This window comes from Numida meleagris, chromosome 2, assembly GCF_002078875.1.
Source record: "Numida meleagris isolate 19003 breed g44 Domestic line chromosome 2, NumMel1.0, whole genome shotgun sequence".
In the NCBI taxonomy this organism is placed as follows: domain Eukaryota; kingdom Metazoa; phylum Chordata; class Aves; order Galliformes; family Numididae; genus Numida; species Numida meleagris.
Window position 1 is genome coordinate 107,496,104 of NC_034410.1, and position 19,479 is coordinate 107,515,582.

At 34.3% G+C, this 19,479-nt stretch overlaps 1 protein-coding gene across 2 annotated transcripts in view; it reads left to right on the forward strand.

Annotated features, from left to right (window-relative positions):
- Positions 1-19,479, forward strand: part of SNTG1 (syntrophin gamma 1) — a 159,892-nt gene that overhangs the window by 62,738 nt on the left and 77,675 nt on the right. For both annotated transcript variants that reach the window (XM_021388250.1, XM_021388251.1), the window contains exon 10: positions 1,655-1,784. In XM_021388250.1, coding sequence (XP_021243925.1) covers positions 1,655-1,784 — 130 coding nt within the window. The remainder of the gene's footprint in view (positions 1-1,654; positions 1,785-19,479) is intronic.

The following is a 19,479-nucleotide window of genomic DNA, read 5'->3' on the forward strand; positions in this document are numbered from 1 at the left end:
AATATATACATATTGATGGTCAGCAACTTTGTCAGAGCATCATGCTGTGGTCTTTATGTAATAACTTATTTAGCAATTGGATGAATATATTATTTATATTTATAGCCATTTAAAATAAAGATGTACTAAATAAATACTGTTTTAACATTTAGGTACATTACCTGAAGATGCCTTAAATAAACCTCCTCCAAAAACTTCGAAGTGCTCTAAAGACAAGTGGTTAGTTTTTTAAAAGCGTATCTTTTGGATTGTGCCTTTAGAGGTTTAAAGACAGATGACCACCTCTGTGAAAAGACAACTGAACTGATGAGTTAGCTGATAGATTTAGATAAACTATTGGTGTCTTCATGATCGTGTTAGGATACATAAGCTTTATATTCCAGTCAGAACTTATTCTCATGATGGAATTGCTCAAGAAAGAGGCTTGGCTCTAATTCATTTCTGTGCTCATCCTAAACGAAAGAAAAGCCTGTACTTGACACAGACACAGAAAGACATTTATGGTTGAGGTAGATACTGCCTCTGTGTTCTATGAAACTAGTTGATAGTTTTGTGAAGTAAAAACATAATAATTTTGCAGAAGCAAAATCATTAGTGACACCCAGTTTTATATTGAAGATAACACTCGTTTTGCCTCAGCTTTCTCAAAAAATCTGAATGATGTGCTTGATTTTAAACTGTGAATGGATGAGTTTGTAGGAGAATGCTAGCAGTGAAACTTGATATTTTCTGTATGCTTAGTAATCTCCTACTCTGTGAAACTGATTAATATTGAGCTATTGGGGTTCTGAAGCTAGAGACCTGTCAACCTTCACAAAGGCCAAAAAAGCCTTTTATGGAAGTTAGATCTGCTATAGCTTTATAATTTGAAAATTTCCTCTTGTTCGGGGATTATTCAGTACTCAGCAGTGGAAAGTCAGACTATAATGCATGATAGAACATTGTGTAAGTCCCAAGAATGTTGTTGGGGTAGAGAAACCCAAGTGGCCACTGCTTTTGTCAATGGATGCCTCTAAGCATTCCAGTGTGAATTGTTAATGATCCTGCATTCAGAACTGCAATTGAAAAAATTGTTAATGCTACCTAGTCAAATTTGAATTCTCTAGCTATTCCATTGGCAGGTAAGAAGAGGATCATTTGCAATAAAAATTCTATCACCAAAAGTTGCTAACATGCTAACAGTAACCTTACTGTGTTTAGAAAAATGTATTAGAAGAATGAAACAGAATTTTTTGAGAAAAAGGTACAGTATTCCACTGAATTTCGTGAAAGGCTGCCTACAGTGTGATACGCTTTCATTCTCTGTGATCTTCACTATTCAATTATTAATGCTTTGATATGCATCAAGTATTTCACTTATTTAGCTTCTGAAGTCACGCAGTGTTGGACAAGATTCCATGGAGCCAGTCAATAGGATTTTCTTCATGGAAACTTGATATAGGAATAGTTGACCTTTTTATATGACATTTAATATGTAGTTGATTGTTTTAGTATGTCAGGTACTTATAAAACAGGAAAACCAGCAATTTATCAGTGTTCACTGGCTGACCTTCATTGCAGTTGAAAGAAAAGCATTTCTACAAGTATTGTTAAGATGGTATGCTAGAACAGATGAAATTTTCTTCTGACCTGATCTGTTATGACATGTCTATAGGCAATGTGCGTTCCAAGTAATTGCTGTGGATGGGGTTTGCAGTGGAATAATTCAGTGTCTCTCTGCTGAAGACTGTATTGACTGGCTACAAGCAATAGCAAGTAACATTTCCAACCTCACAAAGCACAATGTAAGTATGGATCCAAGCAAGCCAGAAGGTTTCCCAATCATATTTGATTATAACTGTCATAAAAGCCTAATGGGTTCAAACACAGAATTATCTGCATATAAACAATGCTCGAGGCTGTCTGAGAGAAGTCAACTCAAGTTTATCATCAAATCAGACTTTGTGAGAAATCACTGAATGGGAAAATATTCTCCCCTACAGTCACCTAGTTCGCTTTATCGCTATCAGCATTGCATATTTAGCCATACCAGCTACCATGAGAAACAAAGACTAGAGAAAGCCAGGTGTGATGGATAAGAATATATAAAAGAGAAAGGAAATCCTGCACTTCTTGATGGTTTGAAAAAGCATATCTATATTGAAATTGTTATAATTGAATCTGAATTAGATATTAGGACTGTTTAGGTATCATTTAAGACAAGGACAATATAGATGCTCATTCTCAGGAAAGATTAAATGCATTTATGCTGAATGCACTGTACTTTTCTGGTCTGCTCTTTTGGGATAGATAACTTTTTACTGAAACAAGGATAACTGTTATGCATAAGTTTTGCTAAACTACTCCTAAGTTTAACTGAAAGCTCTTAAGTTCTTTTAGATCTACCTAGGATATATCTTGCATTTGGTAAATGAAATGTAGTTTTCAGCTTAGAATTCTGTATGATTCCTTTTCTGTTCAGTCTATAAAGATACAGAACACATGGGTAACTCCATTATTTTGAAATAATTTATAACAAGGAAGCCCTTGGGGATCTAATTTATATTCTTTCAGATTTCCTTAAATCTGTTTTAGCCTCCCAAATCTAACTAAATTTGCTTTTGTTTCAAATACAGAGAACATATTGAAGGAAGTTGTATTTCTTGCAGATTTATATTCAAGATGCAAAACTATGTTCCATCTGGCAGCAATATGTAAAAGTCATTGTATTATAAAAGCGTGACAGACATGAATTCATCCACCATCTGCAAGCTTCCATGCAATGCAAGCCAACTTTATGGCTATTTATTCCTCCTTACATTGCTATTGCTGTATAGAACTTCTTGTCTACTAGGCATCTTGACAAATGAGTGTGCTGATTATTTTTTTTCTTGCCATCGTTAGTTCAGACTATTGATGATTCTTGCAATCTAAAGCAGTATATTTGTTTACTTACAACAGTAGATAGAAGCCTGTAAAATTTATCTGATAATACTTTATGTATCTCTTATGAGACTGTAACTATGGTTTCTTAATGTAACTTGGATTTTGTTAATGCACTGTTGATACATAAAATACTTTCAGTGTTTTAAAAAGTACAGTATATCATTCTACACTAGTTTCCATAAAGAAACAGAAACACTGTAACTGATGTTTTATGTAAGGAAATAGCTAATGCTATAACTATTATGCAAACATTTGTATTTACCTTATCCCAAAGACATCCTGTAAAGAAATTGTGATTTAGTTTGGGCTTATGACCATTGTAAATGAATGTATTTTACAGCTGTCCCAATTGCTTATTGCCCATGTGAATTTATGGAAGCCAATGAGACTCCCTTTTTTCATGATATACTTTTCTTTAAAAATGTCAGTTGCCAGTAAAAATTAGTTATTTCACAACATGTGTGATAAGTAAATCTAAGAAATAATCTAGGTAGTCAGAGGATAAAAGAAAAAAGCAATCTGTTATTCAGAACAGTGATTAAATGTGAGTAGAGGTCCTTTTTTTTTTTTTCTTTTAAGAGTGATTATTGACCTACACATACTGCTGATGCTAGCATTTTTCTTCTGTGGGAAGCATTTTCTCACAGTCATTCTCCCTTCCTGTTGACATGCAGTAACAAAGAAGCAAAGTGAGTATGGCAATTTATTTAATTTTCAGACAAATTAAAATACATCTACTATTTTGCTTTTTAGTTTCAATTAATATTTTATTCTTAACTAGGAGCTATGTAAAATAATTTTTCACTTAAATACTATATAGTTCATTGAAATATAAACTTACATGATTTTCTACCTTATGAAACAGAAGGAAGATTAAAACTAGAAAGATTATAAAAACTATTGTTTCTGAAAGCATGTCCTGTACCAGTGTGTCAGACTTGGACTCTGTAGGTTTGGGTGGGATTTATCTTGCCTTGTGTTAAATATCTTAAAGCAGAATGTCTGAATAGTTATCCCTCTGCTTTACTTCTGACATCTGTTTTCTGGTGAGATTAATCCCCTCAGGACATGTCTTTCTTTCCTTTGACTGGTTATGGACCCTGAGGTGGTGAGTTCAAACTGAGATCTTTCTAAGGAGATGTGTATATTCTGTCACAGGTCTCTTTATAGGGTGAGAGAGAGCTCTGAAGAAATCTAGCAAAGAAATGCCTGGATATTTTGACAGAAAACATTCTAGTTTCAACCAGTATTCTGAATTATTTTACTTTTTGACATGCAAACTGTCTGAAAACAAAGCATCTGATGGTTCAAACTCCACAGATGAGTGTGGTAAAAAGCCAGCTTCCTCTCCCTGTATTTCCTTACACTTGTGAAACACAAATCTTTGGCTCCAAAATCTCCTATTTGTGTCTATGGTTAAGTTACATTTTTGTAAGGAAAAAAGTCTGAATCTCTTCTATTGCAATTTAAAATGTTCACATCTGACACAACAGTGGTGTAGTTCAGTTGAAGAATCAGCAGAGTAGCCAGAGAGCAACAGGATAACAAAAAGGCGTGAGTGAAAGCAAACCCAAAATGTCTTGATTATCATCACCTTTGAAAGACAGTTTTGCTAATTGAATCTAAGGAATGGAGTCTGGAACATGGTGTCTACAGGCAAACGCATATTACCTGCAGTCATTAGACTCCATCATTGTGCAGTGTGAGATAAAACTTGTAGTACTATAGAGCAAGATAGTTTTACTGCACAGACGTAGAAATTTATATTATGACAATTCAAGCAGAGATTACATAAAAATATCAGTGTGCTGACAGATGTTGTTGACTTCATTATTTTTCAAATTTTTGTTGAAAGACTTTAAGCATGCAGTATTTTTCCTTCTATTTGTTAAATTAGTAGTATCCTCCAGTGTTTCTGCAGTACTGAGAACGATACTGACAATTTGCAATTCTTTAGTTCCCCAGGAACAATGGAATAATTACATATGAGATGGAATCCATCCCTTTAAGATTAAAAAACACAAATTGACTTGTATAGGGGTATGCAGCTTACAGGATATTATAGAAATGCACTGCATAAAGTGACATATTATCTCATTATAATTGATGATGTGATGAATCCATAAAGATCATTCGTTTCTGAAGTTGAATTCCTCTCCAGTGTGATCCGTTTAAGCTGCCTGGCTGCTAAATATTCATCAGTTTAGGACTAGCCTCAAAAATCATAGGGGTTATATTGCTCAGAGTTTTGTCGAAGCCATCCTCAAACTAAAGTTTGTGTGCTGAACCCTGAATAGGTTAAATTGAACCCATACTTGGGAACTCTAATTCCCTTGTGAATTCATGACATACTTGTTGCCAATCTTGATGACAGGCCAAAGAAGAAAGGGAAAAACTGCTGCTTCTGCCTTTTTTTAAAATCTGTGCTCCAAGTAGGAATTTTCTATTCTGCTGTGCCAATTCAGCTGTGAACTATCAGCCCAAAAGTAAGCTCCTTTACTCTGTGTTAATTTCTGTGATAATTAATACTGATTTCTAATCTTTAACACACTATCCAACAGGTCACAAAACTTTTAAAGAAACTGTGCTTTTGGAAGAGTCTAAGAAAAGACTCCAAACCCACGTGCTATATAAATCCACTTGATGCCAATACATCCCTAATTTATGTGGCACAGTTTTCAAGGATCTTAGAGATGATATTATAATGACTTTAGCAAGGATGAGGTTTTAACTAAATTATTTTTCAAACCTAGTTCAATTCAGTATTCTTTCCAAGTCTTCCAAAAAGAAAGAAAAAAAGTGGACAGAAGCTTTGGTTTTTGATAACAAAAGAATAATATAAATATATATTTAGAGTTACCGTCTTGTAGGATACAGCTTAGTAGATTCTTTGGGAATTTATCCTCCGAACTTGAATATGTCACTCTTGTCTGTTGCTTTCAAATTTTTATGTAGTGAGTGCAATGATATTCCTTTACCCTTTCCTTTGCCATCATTGCCTTGGAAGACGCTGCAACGATTGTACATTTATGTTTCTTACCTTGACTTTAACACTTGACAGAGAAGAAACAGCAAGAACTTCACCAGACGGCAATGACAGGCAACTGAGTAAAGGTTGCCAAGCAGTAAGTGACAAAAAAGTTTTAAATTTATCTTGGGAGTGCCCATAAGATCTTGCAAGATTTATTACCCAATAACTTCACATCATTCCATCATTTTCTGTGTATTTCTTGCAAAATACCATATGCCTGTGAAATTACTGAGGCACAAATATGCTGCAGATAGAAACATGGTGATAATGTAAAAACAGTAGAATCAATAGGTCTGCAAAATTAGTATCTGGGCACACCATGCTTTCCTGAACATAAATTTATATTTTGAACAGTTTCAAACATTCAATTGAAATCATGGATTAAATCATATGTGTAAAACATAATGCCCAATAAAGAGAAACTGCTGCTAAGATCACAAATAAATTTGTCCTAATTTTCACCAGAGAAAAGAGAACAGTAATACCTTATTAAATATATCGATAATTCTGAAGTTTGGATATAGGGATTGTATAGGTTATTAGACAGAAGGAGAGAAAATAAATACAAAGCAGGAGAAATAGTTAAATATCACAGGACTACATTCGGTGTTTAACAAGATTTTTAAAGATGATGATAGTATGTGTCTCATTTTTCTGTTGAAGCTGTAAGAGCATACTGTGGAATGCTGTATTATGAGTGTAAATCAGTGTCACTTATATGAAGTGAACAGATTTCACATTTCAGTATTTTTTTTTTTTTTTTTTGAAATACCATGGCAGACCATCGGGATGCTCTGATGTTAGTCATTTTGGAGTTTTCAGGGATTTTAATCTCTTAATTGTCCTGTGGGTATTTCACTAATAATAAACTTTTTGTTGATTTCTAAGCTGTGCATTTTAGGAATAAATCTGGAAAGATGAATATTAGTAGCAAACCTTATAAAGTGGTATATTCTGTAGTAGTGCAACAGGCAAATACTGACTATCTTCTAGAAGTTTAAGGCCTTTTGCAATGAAGACAGAATAAATAAAGAAGTATAAGAAGTCTTTGAAAGAGTCTTAGTATATTTGTTTTTCCTGAAATTGAACAAATTACTCAAATAAAGTGATACAGCTAATAAATTGTCTACTAAAATGTATATTCATCTGTTTCCTAAACAATATTATGCATTCAGGTGTTTATGGATTTCTGATACTTTGTTTCTTTGTTTTGTATTCCATTCTAGAGTTTGTAAAAGAAATCACAGACGACTTTATTTCAGAATTGATACTGAAGTCTCTGTAGGAATGTTTAAAACTCTGAACTGGATGCTTTTGTAATGTAACAGTGTCATACACATATAGTTTCAATATGTAGGTCTCTTGAGGCGCATTGATAGAAGTGAATAAACGTAGTCAAATCAGATTTTCATAAATCAAGTGTTTCCTATTTTTCCTACCCTTTTAAAGTGAAATGTTTCCAGTTTGACATCTAGAAACACATAAGTTTCTATGTCACTTTTACGAAGTGTTACATATGGCCTTGTATTCACAAAAAAATTGTGGAATTTGCTGCATGTCTTATTTTAGTAACTGTTTCTGCCTATACCTTGTTTTTATGGTGTATCCTCTTGGGTTGTACTGATTAGCTGCAAAGAAAGATAGGTTTTTCCAAACTTTCTTGCTGTTGCTCCAGTATATTTCATCTATATCTTAGTAACATAACTTGGAATTGAAGGGTAATGTCTAGAATATGATGGGTCAGGAGAAAAATGCAAGGAAAGAATAGTAGTTAAATGTGCTTTTATAACTTGTGCAAGCTTTAGCATTTTTCCAGAATTATCATTTTATCTGGGAAACCTGTAACGCAGAGCTTCTGTCTTCATGACTGGAGCCTTTGTTATGACACATTCTGATTATGGTGATAGCACTCATCATTTGGATATGGAGTTTTCACTTGAAATATACATTGTAAACTGTAATTAGTTGTGATAGCTTTTCAAATGAAATGAAATTGTCTTTCTGTACTAAATTTCTCCCAAGTTTTCAAACCTTTTTAATAATATGATTCCAGTTTTACCGTACATATTATCACAAGTCTTGAAGTAGTCAATAATATCTAATAAAAATGTTACCATCTCTGTCATAAATTGCTGTCTATATATCTCTAAATTAAGAGAGATAACATCCTTTGAACCAAAAAAATCATACATTCCTTGAACTGAACTACAGTTTACTTTTTAAATGTAAACCTTAAAAAAAGCCACACACTACTAATGCAGAGAGAATATTTTCTCAGTTTTATCTTCAGAGTGCTGTCATACAGCAACGAATCCATACATTTTCTCGAACTCATTCAGTTTTGTATGGATTCAAACTAAAAATGATGGTCTTGCACTGGTACTTAGGTAAAAGCAAAACATCAGAATTTATTATTTGCTCTTTATGTAGGATTTATTTGAAGCTCTGAAACTCTCTCTTCTTTAGTGACATTATTATTGAAGGCTTAAGTTGACACTCTATAATAAAGTCTGTGGTCTGGTTACAAGGCACTTTGGAGAGATGTCTTGACATCTAACCCTGGTGAAGTATGAACCTGTAATTAAGAAAAACTGAAATTTTCTTCATTGGTTTAAAGGGGCAAAGAAAGAATGACAAGAATAACAGAAGTAGGACTAGTCTGACTGGGAATGCAGGTAAGCCACTTGGGTTTTTACAGAGAGGCAGCACGTGGAAAAAGAAAGTACTCATTAAAAGTTGCCCTTTCCTGCCAAAATGCCAAGCTGCCCTTTCAGTAACAGCTGGAGACCTCCATCTATTTTAACTTATTTTTTGTTGCACCAGGTACTGTTCAGTATTCCACAGTTGGCTTATTTTAAGTGAGAGTGTCTTGAAAGAGGCTACTGAATCACAAACTGCTGCTGATAAAACTGCAACTGGGAACTGGGAGGCTAAGCAATAGTAACCTTCCTTTTTGTATCCATTTTCTTTGCAATCTAAAATATGAATATCATTATTTTGAAGTGGTTAGCTTGTTTTTACATCTGTCTCCTCTTACTATTAGAATATATTTTTAAAAGATGGTTACATCAACAGCTTTGCCTTTCTTCCACAACCAATTTAAAAAAAAAAAAAGAATTAAAGGAAATTGAATGTATTCAAAGAGCCATATCAAACCTCAGGGTATACACATTATTAGTAGATTAGTGTGTTGAAAACATTTTCTCGATTTGGTTGTCTTGCTTCATAAAGTGCCATAGACATCCAGCGTGCTCTGGTAGCACATAGCTTATATTTGCCTGAGGAAGAGAAGAACTCAGATCAGGGTGCAGAAGGGTATGGTAAGAAACGGGAATTTTAGTCATTTAAGCTTCAAGAGATTGAGGCAAACAAGTCTAGCTAATGGGAAAATAGACAAAAGTGCAGATGTCCTATAAGCAGAAAGTCCTGCATAGGAAATGTGCCCAAGATTGCACTTGTGGTTTCTCCACTAAGAAAATGAGTTACAAAAATCTGTTGCAAGTTTTGTATCTCCTAATAATACTCCATGTAGTAGTTGTGGCACGTATCCGTGAGGAAAGTCTGAAATTATAGGCATGCTGATGGCCTGCGTGTGCATTGATCTGATTGTAAGGTTTTGTTTGTCCATTTGTTTGTTTCAGAAAATGTGGTAATTACTTATTTGAGAGAATGTCACTGAGGTCATGAAATCAGGCATGAAAAATGAAGGATGAAGCATCTTGATTTCTTCTGTGTTACATATGTATGTTCATATGCACAGAAATCATAGAATCGTAGAATGGTTTGGGTTGGAATGACCTTTAAGGTCATCTAGTTCCAATCCCCCTGCTGTAGGCAGGGACACCTCCCTCTAGACCAGGTTGCTCAAAGCCCCATCCAGCCTGGCCTTGAATGCTTCCAGGGAGGGAGCATCCACAACCTTGCTGGGCAACCTATTCCAGTGTCTCACCACCCCCACAGTAAAATATGTACACAGAGCTTAAGATTTTAAAATACAAAGAAGAAAAAAATAACAAATGTACAAAACATATTTTGCTGCTTTATTTCTTTATGAAATCAAAACCTGTAATACTCTGCTATATAGAATAATGTCTCAGAGAGTATTAATCCCATATATTTGATTAATATTAAAATGACTATACAATTTTATATTTGATGCAGTTAATCAGTTCTTTATTCCCCAGTTTTGCTTTTTTTTTTAATGAGAAAATTATCACTTATGCCTGGGTAGTCTGTCAAGAGAGCACTTCATGACAGATGTGTACATATGGGATCTCCAGTTATAGATAGGAAAACTAGTCCCTAGTCTTTAGAGAATGAGGAAATCATAAAATAATTCTGGGGACAAGGCAACTGGGTAGTTAAAGAATACCTGTCCACCTCACCTGTCCCCACTTAATGGATCACTTTCATTAAATACAACATGAAATACATCTGAGGAAGAGCTTGATGCACATTAAACACTGTAATTAGTTTTAGCTGTATTAACATAGAGATGATACGGAATCAATCAATGCCAATATACAGTTTAACTCTTTAACATGATATATTGCAGTTTTTATCACAAGACTACTTTTCAAATGCCAGAAGAGCAAACGCTTTTCTTATTACTAATAGATATTCTACTATTCGTCCAGAATGATGCATTGAACCCACATAGAGGATCAGTAAAAAGCATTTTTGTAGCCCATTGTGTCAGTAATACAGTGGCCATTTAAGTAATGTGATAGAGCAATTATTTTTAGGTGAAACTGTTCAGAGGTAGGTTTGAGTATGTTCAACTAATCTATGTAGAGGTGATTTACTTGCATGTTTTATATGCTTCCAGTTGGTACAGAAAGTGATTGTTCATAAGGTGAATTATCATGCAAACTTACAACAGTTTTCTCCAGAGCAGAATCTGTTACTTCTGTCTTGCAGGAAATATTGCTTTAATTGTGTTTACTTCCTGAGGTACTTTTGCAAGGTAATAAAATAAATGAAATACTTTGAGAGCGTGTCAACATGCTGCAGGATCTCACATAATTCAGGAGACTTAAAGGAATTTTATCAAGTCTTCTGCTGTCAGAAAGCCAAGAAAGTAGTCTTAATTTTTATTAACCAGATAAAAATATAGGAATTCCATCTAATTTGGGTAAATTAAATGGTCTCAGAAATATTCTGGTTTTTTTTCCCTGTAAAAGCAAGATCCTCTCTACCCAAACTGCCTACGTAGTCAGTGGATAGAAAAAAATGTCTTTAAGACGTAAAGAAAGTGAACCAGTTCTCTTAACTTAGACACTTACTTCTATCCCATTAACTATATGAAGAAAGCAGACATCTCCAGAGGGTAATTCAGTCTCCTTGAATTAAGTAGCTACCTCTTCCACCTATAATAGGAAATGGCAAGAGGATACTTTATTGTAATAGCCTGTAGGTTGGAAGAGTCACCCTGACATGAGAGACAGGAGCAATCTGAGTTACTTGGCCTGCAGGGCTGATGCTATCTCACCCCTGGCCAAAGGGTGTCTAGATACAGTGCAGGGGTGAGGCTCCACTCCCCTTTCCATACAATGTTCTCTTGGCTATCCACTGAGCCACATGTAAAATTCATACCCATGCCATTTAGTAGGAAGCAAGGGTTGTTTTTCTAGAACATGGCTCTCAATCAGGCTGTCTCTTGAGTAGGAGTATTGCTTAAGTACAGCACATGTGCTGATCTAAGCCTTCAACCTGAGAATGAAATGCAAGCTGTAATGGCTGGATACTCTGGTATTGACCGTCAAGACCAAAATGGGCTGGCACATGACTCCCTACACTATAGCATTGCTTTTATTTTTGCAGATTTTTTTAGCCCAACTCATTTTGCAGATCATTAACAGTGCAATTCCTCAGTTGTTCTAGCCCAACTAAAAGGCTCAAAATGGGTGTACAGGCAGGAAGAGAGAAGTAAGTGCAAACTTCCTCAGTCATGTTTGCTATGAAAGAGAAAGCAGAAAAGTCAGGCCTCAGATAGATGTCTTCAGTTGGGGAACTGAGCATTTTCAATGGTTGTGAATGTCATGCAAGCCTCCTGTGCCTTTTTTCAATACTCCTCTGTCTTAGGCTTTTCATTGCAATTCACAAAAGTTTTAAGAGTAAGAAAAATTCTGATCTGATTCTGAGATCAAGTTAAAAATGCTTCTCTGACATGCATGGGGAATGAACCCCGCTATTTTGGAGTTCTAAGGCTTCCTAATTTATAGCATACTTATTACTGCAAAACTATCCCACATTACTCTGGGAAACCCAGATTTTTGCAAAAGTTTACTTTTCTCTGTAAGCCATAGACTCAGTCATTGCTGAATAGAATATAAATAAAAATATTCATTTTCTTCTTCCTAATTTCCTTTCCTTTTCATTATGGTTGCTTCTTTACCTACCCCTGTACGGGTGCTGAGATTGGGGAAAATACAAGTTTTACTGGGAATTTCTAGACATATGTGCTTAATATTTCTTTGCTGGAATAGCAATCTTCAGTTGCTGTGTAGATTTTGAAGAACTCCCAATACCTGTTTTAATGATTTAGTAATTCTACTTGAAAAGAAGAAAATAATCCTTTTCTCATATGTAGTACATATTTATTTCACTAATGTTAAACTTGTTCTGTTCATGAAAAAAAAATGTAGCACAGTGGCTCATAATGTCTTAGTTAAAATGCTCGCACTGGTTAAATAATCCAAGCATGAATCCCAAAGAGATTAAAAAAAAAAAAAGAGGGAACAGCTAGATGTGGGATTGGGAAGTGATTTAGAGAAAGGAGCCTGACTGTGTGACTGTGATCGCGCATTTGGTAAGATATCACAACCTTGGCTGCACTTCTGGAGCTCAGCTGCTTTTATATTGGACAAAGTCTGATCTCCAGATGATACCCTATGTATAAACTCTTTTACTAATTTATATAAGCTGTCTGTAAGGGACCATGAGGATATGAATGAGTTCCTCCTTGCTCAATTACTGATGAACAGAAAGCGTTTTTTAGAGGATAGGTAGTTAGGTAGATAGACAGATAGGTAGATAGATAGAATAGAGAGATAGATGTTTTTTTCATTTTTTTCTTCAAATTTTCAGTAAAGTATCACCACTTCCCAAAGGTCAACCCTCTCTGAAAACCAAGATGGCATAATTCAGAAATACTGATATGCTGGAACCTGACAAGGGTAGTGCTGCTTGGCTCCCTGCCCGCTGGCTAGGCTGCCTCAGGCTTAAGCATTTCTATCAAGTCAATCTGTGGTAGTATTGCACTCTGGGAAGGATAAATGGAGGCTCCCAGCTTGTGGAACAGATGATTAAAACATCAAGGACTCAAAGTGGCAAAATAATCTATATTCTCTTTAGAATGAAGAGTAAATGAAAAGTTTAATCCTCCAAACTTTTAGTGAGTTGATTTTATTGGAAGATGTCCGCTGACATTCAGACACCTGTTTTACTCTTTCAGATTTTTCTTTTTTTGCTGTGCTAATCTTATTAGTAATTTCTGTAACGTATTCTGAAATGCCGCAAATATTTTTCGCCTCATGAGTTTTCCTGAGATACTGCAGATGTCTGCAAAGCTACTCTTGAAGTTTCTTATTATGAGGAGTCACAGAAATGTAAATGCAAATAAGAAACAAATCTTGAAAGAAATTAGCATTATAATTAATAGATTTTATAAAACTGAACAATGCCTACATAGATGTTTGAGCTTTTAGCAGTGAGCAGTGTCATTCAGTTCTACATGTACATATACATATATACATATACTTGTATATGATGCAGTCATTAGAAGGTGTGAATGTATTTTATTTATTATTCTTTGCAAGGCTGAAACTACCATTGAAATTATATTTTAATAGCATATGCATTCTTTTTAAATGTTTGTCTCATCTTCTACCAGTAAGAATATTTTAAAGCTATTTTAATTTTGCCATCATATATAGGGTGTTTCAGAGGAAAAGATATATCCTCAGGCCAACACAGTCCCCATGGAGTTGTGGAGCTAAACTTTCTTTTTCAGTTCCTCTTTAAATAATTGATAAACTGTAGTCTGTGTGCATGTTTAGTATCAGAATTGTTTCATTTTGCATTAGATTAACATAAATGGATCTTGATATCTCTGTATAAACATAATCTATGTTTTAAAATACTATATCAAAATTCTAAAAGTTGCTTTTTAGAAGCTGTTTCAAAGCGATTGTTTTTCAAGTTACGTGCCTAAAGAGATAGTATGACTTTGATGTCATCTCCATCAGTTTCACTGAAAGCAATAAAATACTTGTGAAATATACCTGCACCCTAATTAATATAGCTTCTCTTGTTGCAGCAGGAGGGAGATTAGCACATTCATTTGCCAAACAGTAACCATAAATAGCATTTTCATCACAAAATGTAATGAGCAGAAGTCAGAAAATTATACTATGCAATTTGCATAGAAAGAGAATAGTCCCTGGATTCGGGTAGCAACTAGAACTCCCTAAGGCTTGCAGATGGTCCTACCAGTAAATTAAGTTGCTATTCACTTAGCTGGTTAGGTTGTAGGTCAAACCTAGCTTGAAGCAATTATAGCTGACAGACCTCTCTTTAGTCTTTTGACGCAAAACTCATTTCTCATTACCTTTGTAAATTCATGGAACAAATCACAGTTTGTGCATGTTATTCTTAAAACTTTTTTCAACCCTAAAATGAATCTCACAGAAACTTCCCACTCACTCCTGGTTATAATACCGTTCATTCTTAATGCTGGAATGACTTAAAAGGCAGTCTGCTTATGGCCAAGTTATCAGCAAGTATTAAAAAAGAATTCACTTGCAGTATTATTGATCTTTGTATCTGAAATGGCAATGTCACTTTTGTGACAATTGCACAATTGCAAATCCAAAGCATGTTTTTAATCCTTTATTTGAATAGATGAGAAACCATTACTTCCAAAATAAAAACCTTTCAGCTTGGAAGGCTGGTGTCTTCTTCTCTAGTCACTAAAAGACAAGAAAAGTTGATAATAAGAGTGGAATTATTTTCAGTACTGACACTTTCATCAGTCTGTCTGCAGCTTAGCAGTTCTTTCTATCAGTTGTCCTTGTTGCTCTGTTTACTGCTGCTAATAGAGTGTTATCACTAATAGATTTTTTTTTTACATTTCACGTGCAAATATTTATATAACCATAAATCAGTAGTCTTATTTTTGGTAAGTGGCATCCATACCCCACTAGTCTACTGGAAGAAAGTGCAAGAAGGAGTGCCTTGGCTAAATGATGACATCTTCATTAACCTAAAGCACACAACAGAGTAGAGAATTAACTTCTTACTAAGAGTAGGCTCAGGAAGTATAGCAGAGGTATGTAGAATCAGAGACATGGTAGCATAGATGAGATTTGTCCAAAAGGAAAGCAGCAAGGGTGAAACGAAATAGTTTTGTCATAGACTAGCGTTAAAAGAAAAGACATGGAAAGGGCTGGTTCACTACATAGTGAAAATAAGGTTATTGCTAGATAATGTAAAGACTGTCAAAGTATTTAATGCTCTTTTGGATCAGAATTTACTCAAAATGTAAATTGTACATTTTGTACGTTGTACAATTTACATTGTACATGTAAACTGCTGTATTCAGACAACTGTGACCATTCGTAAGTGTGACAGTCTTGAAAAAATTGGGATGGGTTAGAGATCAAACAGGGACCAAGTTATACATTAATGAGAAGAGTCCTAAATAAACGTATTCTTTATAATCCAAGCTAGAATGAAAATAAAAATATTTTGGGAATTAGAAAACTTCTGTCAACTGCGTCCTATTTACATTAGACTAAAGCTGCAAAGGTTTGAAATTATATTCTAAATCAATTTGCTGAGTACAGAAGTCATCTAGATCAAATAAAGAAATATTAGAATAAACATGGTATATCCTTTATGGTTTAGAGCATACAACAGTGACAACTTCAGGGATAAAAGCTGTCTGTGTATAGTGCTGACTTCATTTCATCACTATTTTTTCAGTTGTGTATAGCTTGAAAGGAAATCTTTTGCAATTTGTATTGTGTGTATTAATACCCACATAACGACTCCTAAGTAGAGTAATTCTGTATTTTGTATACAAATTCTTGCCTTCATTCAGCTTTGGGATTATTTTTTTCATTCTGGGTTTTATGATTATGCTCTCACAAGCAGCTTATTCTTTATGAATAGGGATGAATTATATTATTCAGATATTTACTTTGTTTGTTCAAAACTTTCCAAATAACACACCATTGTGATATATATTATTATTTTAAGTGTCATTATAATAATGTGAAATTTATGCAGCTACATCTCACACCGTGACAATAAATAACAATGTAACCACACCATTCTACTCATTGTACATTCCCCATTTTCCTTGCAGCTTGACATACGCATTTCATGTATTGTAAATTGTAGCTTTGTGTTCTACTCGTGGTATTATCGTCATGGACCATTACATTATATCTTTGCTGAATAATTTGTTTCCTGTATTTTAACTAAAATGTGGCAGTAAACGAGTATGTCATGTTGTTTTTTTTTCCTTTGGCAAAGTTAGTGTCCATAGTTGTTAAGTAAAATTTCAGTAGAGTAATGAGAGAAAATGTGTTCTAAAAAAAATTATTTAATTTATTCCAGTAATTTATTTTCAGTGTCATACGAATGATTCCTCCTTTAATAGTATGTTTTGTTGTTGATCCCTTGATATCTTGGAAAGGTGAAATGCTGCTTACGTTTATTAACTTATGAAATCATGTTTTCATTTAAACTACAAGAACTATTGATATTGCAAAAAAAATCTATACTTTCAAGTACACAATCTCTTTTACGCAGTAATGTAATTAGACAGTGAGATGCTGTTCTGAAATCTGTGGAGACAGATGCACTTTCAATGAAAGATTTTTAAAATGTTTCTTGAACTTCGTATATCATGTGACAATTCTCACTCATGCACAAATATGTCACTTTTAAATGCATTAGAAAATTGTTTTGCTTTTTTTCTCTTTCCTGTTCTCTGTTGAAAAAAGTGATTTTAAAAGATCACATTTATCTTAATATAATGCAGTGAGATCCAATAAAAGTTCATAGTATTTTCATAGGTAAGCCTGAAATCCACATTAAGGCAAAACTTATCTTTAAATTTTATTGTGTTATCTTCAGTGGTGGTCATAATCGTCCTTAATTTCAAGACTCTGATAACACTCAAGAGGATAAGGCTAATTCTTTTGATTTTTAATTATTCAAAATTCTTCCTGTCTAAGGATTATAAAGTTTATATCCAAGAAAGAAAAAGTATACCATCAATTTCTACTCTGACAATTTAACATTACTGTTGTCAAAACTGAAATGGTCTTCCAATGTAGTTAAGTTTTTTAAGAGGCTTCTTAAAAATAAGTAAAGTAATTAAAAGTCTGAAATAAAAAATTGTGTGGTTTCCCCCACATTTCAAGTACTGCATCTTTTTTGGTACTTTGACATATTCTATCCATTGGTCTTTCAGCCATAGTCCAACAGATCCACAGCTCTTGAACATGACCATATTGCTCAGTATTTGAACATTACTTTTCAGAAACACCAGAAAATGCTTCAGAAAAGTCCCCATTTTGCATCATATTTTATGATAATGTTTGAATTTTTGAATTATTATGGGGTGAAATTGGAGGTAAGTAGGAGCAACTGCATTCTTTAGAACTGAACTGAATTCAGGATTTCTCAAGCTAATGGCTCTGTAGCTTTTCAAGAGAAAGAGTTCAGATCTTTCCTGCTTAAAACAATGCAGAGATTTTATTGCAAAAGAGTTTCTCATTGAAAAACAGCTCAGCGTATAGTTTAATACAATGCTAGATTTAGTGAGTAAAGCAAGTGCGGAGTACAGTGGGACTTATTGAGAGTAAAGGAGTGACTAGAAGCATTTTACAAAATGTTTTAAAAGTAAAAATAAGAAAGTAGTTTTGCAGAGTTTTGAGTGAAATTTAAAATGATTATTTGAAAAGATGAATTGAGAGCTTTCAGCAAAAAACAAGCACTGAAAACACAAGGCTTTTATAGCTATCTTACAGTCACATAGGAAAACAATTATTTAGCATCAGATTTAGAATTTGTGTTAATACTTAGTTCGCTGTCACGTGAGCCTAATGTCTCAACAACTCTTTCATATTATGTCAAACAAATGATTTAAATAGCATAATAGCAAGCGATCTTTTAGCTTACTTGCAAACAGATTATTAGCTGGTGCGACAGCCAAATTGTTTCAGAAATACTGTTTTTCTTCCTGAAAGTTCCAAGAGGATATAAGTGTGTTATTCCTTTAGGCAGGAGAGTGAAATGTGACATAATTCAGCAAAGACTAGGTGTTCTTATATATATGAATATATTTTTTGATCCAATCAAACTACAGTAATCTGAACTTTGGGATGGTAATGGGATGATATAAGATACAGTAACGGTAAAAACTACAGAAAATCTCTTTAGCTTCATTACCTCCGGTAATGGTATTTGTCTATGCCATTGGCAACTGAGAAATTTATTGAAGTTTGCCTGCAGGAACACGTTTCCAACTATATGCTATGGTATAAGTATTAACAATATTTTAAAAATCACAATTCACATTTCTGCAGGGCATTAGGTTCTGTCAGAAGGGTTAATTGTCTCATGTTATATTTAATTGTATAAAATTCCCCATTTCTTCTGCTGTTTTACTGTCTACTTTGTCATAAAAAAAGACAGTTTGGGAACTGTGAATGTTATCTCTACCAAAGTGAGAAATAATGCAAATCTTGGCAAACTGTAAACTCTTTAGGGGCAAGGTCAGAAGCCTGCTGATAGATCTGTTTCAAGAACGAGAACAAACCAGATTTAGCTGCAGAATTCAACAAACTGCCTCTCATTCACTTTTAATCAAGTCACATTACTTGGCAAGGGGGACTTAAAGGCATGCAGCCATTTGACTAAATAAATGAGCAACTCAAAAAATGTGAATAAGGACTTTGGGGGGAAAAGAGGAGGAGGAAATTAATGAGATTCAGCAAATGTGCTATATACAGATCAAACTGTTAGAATATAAATTCAGTTATTGAATTTGATCAAGTATTTTTCCTTGTACCATCTACTAGTGGTGGATGTAGAAACTGGAGATAGGAACCAAAGCTACAGCTGTCTCAATGCAAATGTTAAAGAGGATTTCTGGGAGTTATAGTTGGCATTTCTCTCTACAAAGAAGTCTGAGGAGAGAATGATGCCTCAAGTAGAGCATACATTCTACTGAAATCTCTACTTCCAGGTCTTCTTGAGAGGGAAATGGTTCCTTCTAGGCAGTGATGTATTACATTGTTGCCTCATAGTAACTAAAGATTCAAGCCTAATGACAGAAATAAGAAAAAATTAAATGAAAACATGGCGGGATGGAAAGATTGTGAGATTAACAATCTCCCTTCCCATGAGGAAGTGACATATTGGTCATTGGTGTGATGAAAAATTCTGTCTAGTGACTGAACCAAACATTGTAAGAAGCCTTTTATCTCCCAGGAGCTTAAATC